This window comes from Mandrillus leucophaeus, unplaced genomic scaffold, assembly GCF_000951045.1.
Source record: "Mandrillus leucophaeus isolate KB7577 unplaced genomic scaffold, Mleu.le_1.0 Scaffold111, whole genome shotgun sequence".
In the NCBI taxonomy this organism is placed as follows: domain Eukaryota; kingdom Metazoa; phylum Chordata; class Mammalia; order Primates; family Cercopithecidae; genus Mandrillus; species Mandrillus leucophaeus.
In genome coordinates, this window is record NW_012099321.1 from 4,831,703 (window position 1) to 4,839,370 (window position 7,668).

The 7,668-nt window shown below is 34.8% G+C and overlaps 1 protein-coding gene across 1 annotated transcript in view; it reads right to left on the reverse strand.

The window, feature by feature from the left end:
* LOC105549188 (disintegrin and metalloproteinase domain-containing protein 18-like) overlaps positions 1-860 on the reverse strand; it is a 79,641-nt gene extending 78,781 nt beyond the window's left edge. Inside the window, exons 1-2 of the mRNA XM_011993609.1 lie at positions 803-860; positions 301-383 (exon numbers count right to left, since the gene is read on the reverse strand). Coding sequence (XP_011848999.1) covers positions 301-383; positions 803-860 — 141 coding nt within the window. The remainder of the gene's footprint in view (positions 1-300; positions 384-802) is intronic.
* Positions 861-7,668: the final 6,808 nt, after the last annotated feature.

Sequence of the window (7,668 nt, forward strand, 5' to 3'; positions counted from 1 at the left end):
TGTTAGCCAGGATGGTCTCGATCTCCTGACCTCGTGATCCGCCCGTCTCGGCCTCCCAAAGTGCTGGGATTACAGGCTTGAGCCATCGCGCCCGGCCTAAAACAGTTATTTAACATTCATATATTACTTGAGAAATGAAAAAATATCAAACTCTTGCTGTCATTCAGACCAAAAGACTCCTTAGCACGGTAAATTAGAACACAAACAAAATTTCACAAAGGGATATGTATGAATTGATTGGGGCCATGTAGTCCAGAAAAAACAAAACACCATAATTTTAAAAGGTGATCTCTTAATTACATGCGTTTCTGAAACATCGCCATCATTGGTGTTTGTCTGGATCTTCCGTGGTACTGTAATTTGCAGAACTGGTGTTTCAGAATCTGCATGAGGAAAAGCATATGTGAACATTCCCAGTGTATTCATGTCACAGCGTCCTTTCTCATCACTCTTTATACTTCCATTGCATACGCGCACGCGCACACACACACACGCGCGCGCGCGCGCGCGCGCGCACACACACACACACACACACAGTCCAGTTCCAGGAAACGGCTCCTCCAGGTATGGGAGGTTTACCCTAGCTCTGCCCAAGGACACTTCAGGGCTTGGTGACCTCAGCCCTGCGTGGTAGAAGTGTGGGCTACAGGTCCCATCCGGCATCCCCGCTTCCCGCTGCAGCCTGTGGTCCACACTTGTAAACGGTTCTGAGGCCCCCTCCCCAGCCTGGCCTGCGCTTCTCTGCCCTGCGAAAGGCGAAAGGGGAAAGGCGGCGTCCTCTCCTGCAGGGCTCTTTACTTACGCGGGCCCGCGGAGATCAGCCGGCCCAGGCCTGAGAGGATCAGCAAGAGAGACAGCATTGCCTAGCCGGCGGCCCAGCCACAGGGACGGCCGTTGCCCTTGGAACGGCTGCAGCTCGAGGCCAGGGTGGTGGAGGCCGAGCGGAGCGGAAGGGCCGTGGGGTCTGCGAGTGCTGCGGGGACTCAGCTCCGTGGATCCCGAGGCGGGTGGATCCTACAGCCCCGCGCGCCCGCCCACAGTGGACTGCATCGGAGGAGGCACGTGGGAGCCGGCATTTCTGGGCATGTGGGCTCTTTTTTTTTTCTAAAAAGTTGGCATTTACAATGCATTCAGGGGTAATATAGCGTTATAAAGCACATTTGTACTCTAGACCTTTTGCTGATGAAGTCTTGGCAAGATGACTGTTCCACATCATAGCCTTCTGGGAAGACGGTTGAATTATTGTAGTGAAGGAAAACAGAAAAAAAAAAAAAGGAATCACAGTATGTTTAGCAGCAGCCAATTGCCAATTTTAGTAATATCTAGTTCTAGTTTTCTTCTCTTAAGACTCAGGTGAAAACACAAACACATACTGAAAACTAAAAAATCAGTTTCTTAGAAAACTGTCTAAGGAGTTTAAATAAGATGCGAAATATGAATATATGGATGTATTTTATTATTTTAGTACGATTTATAAGTATCAGGCAAAAAAAATCACACCTATAAAATTACTTCATAAAAACAATCAAAATCCATTTATTTATTGACTTTTCCACACTTTTGTTTCTTAGAAAAGCTTTATGGCTTAGGGAGACTAAATGAAAAGCCAGACATATTTTCCCCCATCAATATGGAGTTCACACAAGGAATGATAATATAGTTAAGTGGAAATAATTTTATTTTATCTTACTACATAGGTAGGTGGTTTGCCTAATTTCAGGTTTTTTTTTTTTTTTTTTTTTTTTTTACAATTTATTATTTATTGTAACATTTGTATTGTAGTAAAATACACAATATAAAAATTACTATCTTAATGCTTTTTAAGCCTACTTTTCAGTGGAATTAAATACATCCATATTGCTGGGCAGCCATCACTATCATTCATATCCAAAACTTTGGATTTCGCCAATTTTTACATCAACTGACTTGTGTTTGTGATGGAATTCCATCTGGTGTTTAATGAATATGTGCTCTTGTGGAACAGGAATTAAAAGAAATTAAGGAGTGTATAAGCAGAAACTCAGTTGTATGTAAGAAAACCCAGTTCCCCCGAGAAAGAGAAAGAGCTGGAGTCCTTTAAAAATTAACTGCCTGTTTTACTGTGGCTAGTGAGTCTTTCTCTCCTTCTTTCCCAGGCATTGTGAAGACCCTGATTCCCTAGCTGTGCAGTTGCAAGGTCACTAGACAGATAAACTCAAGTCGCAAAACATGTTTTTCTTTTAAAAGTAAGAAACGATGTAATGCATGTCACAATTAATTAAATAACTGTCTTTATTTCTCATTTCTGTAATATGCTTCCCCCTGCACAGATCTCCCCCCACCCCCACGAAATGCTTAAAAGGTAACGTAACTCGTTGTTCAGGGCTCAGTCCGTCCTTTGGATGTTAATCTGATTGGGCTGGTGCACCTAAATAATTAATAAATATCCTCCTGAACCCCATCAGTCTCTCTGATTCCTTAAAAATATCCCGCAACATTGGAAACTTCACTTTTTGACCTTTCATACATACATATATGTAAGGAAGATAATCACAACTATGTCATTTTAATATCATTAATTAATGTATAAAGCCTCTAGGGTTATGCCTCAAACTTGGCACTTAATTTTGTTTTTGTCTCTTCACTTTAGCACTGCATTATTCTAACACTTTATATTTAAATACATTTACAATGTGATAGTTCAGTCATTTTCACTAGGGATTAAGAAAGAAAATTTGTCTTTTAGTATGCTTATATGGGCTCTGACATGACAGCTGCAGCTGAGAAAGTTGTCTATATCTTTGGTCTTGTCAACACTGTAAGTATTTATCTTCAGTATTTAACAAGAAACATTTATTTTAATGCAGTAACACTATTTATATAAATAGCATTTTCACTTTTATAAAAACTACAGTTGTGCTAACTAGTTTCATCCACCAATGGATTCTTCTCCAAAATATAGTAAATTGAACATATTAGCATTATGTATGGAGATGTAATGTTATATTTATGGTCACCCAAAGCCGTATATCATATATCTTCTGTTTTCAGATGTTTTCTCAGCTTAAAATGATGATTATTCTATCTTCTTTGGAGCTCTGGTCAGATGAAAATAAGATTTCAGCTAATGGGGATGCTGGTGATGTACTACAAAGGTTTTTGTCATGGAAACAAAAATTTGTGTTTCAAAAGTCCAATGTCATGGCATATTTATTAATGTAAGCAATTTATTCACACTGATGAGGGGTTTTCAAATATTTAATATGTTCACTATCAAAATTATACACAAAATTTATTATATGTATAATGCTAAGACACCTTAAAAAGATTTATTAATACTGTGTTGTCAAAATGCAGAATATAAAAATCTGACAACCATATAAGGCACCAATTAAATCATAGTAGGACATTGTTCTTAAAGTGGACCATTTATTTATGAAAATGTAATGAGCTGAAAATGTAAAGCTTTTGGATAAACGTGGCGCCTTAATAATTGTAAAGCTCTTCTCAGTGATAAATAGTTAAAACCATTATTTTATCATTATTTAAAATGTAAACCAATGGCATGCAAAATATGCAAAAATAATGGAATACAGAAATTGCATATGATGCTGGCTATAACACAAAACATTAAAATAGTAAATAACTGAAATGGATTACTTTATGATCCCTGTGGTTTTTCTGGCATTTCTATGATAATCTAATATATAGCTATTAAACAAATTGCTGTGTATCTTTGAAGAGTCTTTACATGGATTTTTTTTGTTTTACTAATTTGATTATTTAGGGCCCAAAACCCAGTCCTAAAGATCTTAAGCAATACGTAATAAATTTGCAAATCTATGGTGTCTACTGTGGAAGCAGAAATAAGGTTTGGGAATTCAGAAGCAACATTAACAAATGACTAAAATGTGTGAGGATATCGTACTATATCATTTCTTTTTTGTAATTAATGACTGCATGTTCTCTCTCTCTCTCTCTCTCTCTCTCTCTCTCGCCTTTAACATTCCTTACAACATTTAGTGTTGGTTTACTATGTGAAAATTATGGCAGTAAATAACCCTGACTTTTAGATTTTAGAATTTTACCCAGCCAGTTATGATGACAGTAATAATTAATTTTGGGGAAAGATTAGACAGTGCTAGATTTTGTGCTATGTATCATAAAATGTTCAATAGCCCTTAGAACTTAACTTTATAGAAACTATGGGAGATTATCCAAATAGAAAATGCTTGAAAGTATAAGACACGACCTGCAATATTCATGTTTTAAGGAAAGTATAGCTTAATTGGGGTACCCAATTTATGAAAGGTGATTAAGTTATTAATAAATTAAAATATGTTTATTTTAACAAGAAAAAAATTTTAATTCAGTTATAAGGACCATCCTACTTATGTGGGAGCAATGTGCTATGGAGTGGCATGTGATCCAACATTTGCTGCAGGAATAACTTTGTTTTTTTGTACATTTTATTTCTATCTCTTGGGTAATACCAGATTTTGAAACTTAATATCTACTTGAAGGAGCATAAGTACACATTTTTAGATTTTGAAGCACAAATCATTTTAAAGAGCTTTTTATTATGATAAGAAACATAAAAAATTTACAATCTTAACCGTTTTAAGTCCACACTTCAATAGTGTTAAGTATATTCACAATGCTTTGAAAGAAATCTCAAATTTTTTTTTGTCTTGCAAAATTGAAACCCTAAACCTGTTATACAACCTTCATTTTACCCCTGCCCCCTATCTCTGATAACAACCAGTTTGCTTTCTATTTCTACAAATGTGACAACTTTAGGTTATTTATATAAGTAGAATTATATGGTATTTTTCTTTTTGCAACTGGCTTATTTCACTTAACATAATGTCCTTATGGTTTGTTCATGTTGTTGTGTGTGACAAGATTTCATTCCTTTTTAAGGCTGAATGATATTACATTGTGTGTGTATTGTGTGCTTGTGATTTTATTCATTCACATGTCAATGGACACTTAGGTTATTTCATAATTTGGCTATTTTGAATAATGCTGAAAACATAGGAGTATAGATAGCTCTTTAAAATCCTGATTTTAATTCTTTTGGATATATACCCAAGAGTGGGATTGATGGATCATATAATAGTTACATCATTAATTTTTGGAGAAATCACCATACATATTCCATAGCAGTAGCACCATTTTATAATCCCATCAACAGTACATAATTGTTCACATCTTATACACCACACTTTTATTCCTAGTTCATTTAATATTTTTATTACAAAAGTGTGTGAAATCTTATGAAATGTATTTTCTATAACAATTGAGATGATCACATGGTTTTTGTCTTTCATTATGTTACAATAGTGTACCAAATTGTTTTATTTGCATATGTTGAGTCATCCTTGCATTTCAGGATTGACTCTCACTTGGTCATGATACTTAATCCTTTTAATGTGCTACTGAATTCGTTTTTGTATTATTTTGTTGGGGAGTTTTGCGTCAGTGGGTAATGGGGATAGTGGTCTCTAGTTTTCTTTTCTTGTTAAACCTTTGTCTAGCATTGGTATTAAGGTAATGCTGGCCTCATAGAACGAGTTGAGAAGTATTTCCTTTTCTTAATTCTTTGAAAATGTTTGAGAAGAATTGGCGTTAAATCTTCTTTACGTGTTTTATAGAAATCTCCACTGTAGAAATCTTATCCTGGGATTTCTGTATTCAGAGTTTGGAATATTATGTCAATCTTTTTACTAGTTCTGTGTCTTTTAGATTTTCTATTTCTTCATGAGGCAATCTTGGTAGTTTGTGAAAGTGTAGTAATTTATACATTTCCTCTAGTTTATCCACTTTTTTGGCATACAGTTGTTCCTAGAGTTACCTTATGTTTTTATTTCTGTGGCATCAGTTGTAATCCTTCTATTTCATTTCATATTTTAATTATTTGGGTATTTTCTCTTTTTTCTTAATCTAGCTAAGGGTTTGCCAATTTTGCTGATCTTTTCAAAAAAACAAAATCTTTGTTTCTTGATTTTTTCTATTGGTTTTCTCGTTTTATTATATTTGTCCCTGCTTTAATCTTTATTATTTCTTTCTTCTGCTTGCTTGGGTTTAGTTTAATTTTTATTAGTTCCTTGAAATGTAACATTAGATTATGGATTTTAGATCTTTCTTCCTTTGTAATGTGCATGTTTAGAGGTATTGACGTCCCTTCTAGTAATGTTTTCACTGGACCCCATAACTTTTGGTTTATTGTGTTTTCATTTTAATTTGAGAGAGTATTTTCTACTTTTCCTTGTGACTTCTTTGACTCGCCAATCATATAAGATTGTCTTGTTTGATTTCTATGTATTTCCAGATATACAAGTTTTCCATCTCTCATTGATTTCCATTTTCTTTGTATTTTATAGTTTCTTTACATTGAAACTATAAAATACATTTTGCATAACTTGAATATTTTTAAAATTGTTAAGACTATTTCATGGTCTAACAGATACTCTATGCTGTAGAATCTTCAATTGCTCTTGACAAGAACATGCATTCTAATGTTGTTGAGTGCAATGTTCTGTAAATATCTGTAAGGTCTAATTGGTGTATACTGTTGTACAAGTTCATTATTTACTTATTCATCTTCTATCTAGTTATTCTGTCTATTGTTGAAAGCGGAGTATAGAAGTATCCATCTACTATTGTGCTTCCATTGCTTCCTTCAATTATTTTTTAAAGATTGCTTCCTATATTTAGAAGCTCTGATATTTGATGTATAAGTACTTATAATTGTTATATCTTCTTGGTGAACTGACCCTTTGATCTGTAACTAGTGTCCTTTTTAGTCTCTTGTAACAGTTTTGGTTTACAGCATATTTTGTCTGATATTAATATAGCTATTTTGACTCTTCTCTGGCTACTATATGCATGAAATATGTTTTACAATCCTTTCCCTTTAAGTTAGTATGTGTCCGTGTATCTAAAGTGATTCTCCTGTAGAGAACATGTACTTGGATCGCGTTTTTCATCTGAACAGCTAATCTGTTTTTGTAATTAGAGTTTATTCCATTTAGATTTGAATTTATTACTGATAGGAAAGAACCTACCACTGCTATTTTATTGCCTTCTTTATACCTTGTAGATTTTTGGTTCTCTATTACTGCCTCCCTCTGTGTTTTATTGATTATTGTGTGTTATATGATTTCAATTCCTTCTCATTTTCTTCTGTGTATAATCTCTAGACATTCTCTTTGTGGTTATCATTGCAATTAGATAAAGCATCCTAATGTTATAATAGTCTATTTTAAACTGATAACTTCAGTCAAACACAAACCTCTATTATTTATACATTCACTTCCATTTTATGTTATTGATGTAACACATTATATCTTCATATGTTGTATACCCATTATATAGATGCTCAGGAGAATTTTTTTTGTCTTTTTTTTTTATTATTATACTTTGAGTTCTAGGGTACATATGCATAACGTGCAGGTTTGTTCCATATGTATACTTGTGCCATGTTGGTGTGCTGCAGCCATCAACTCGTCAGCACCCATCAACTCGTCATTTACATCAGGTATAACTCCGAATGCAATCCCTCCCCACTCCCCCCTCCCCATGATAGGCCCCAGTGTGTGATGTTCCCCTTCCTGAGTCCAAGTGATCTCATTGTTCAGTTCCCACCTATGAGTGAGAACATGCGGTGTTTGGTTTTCTGTTCTT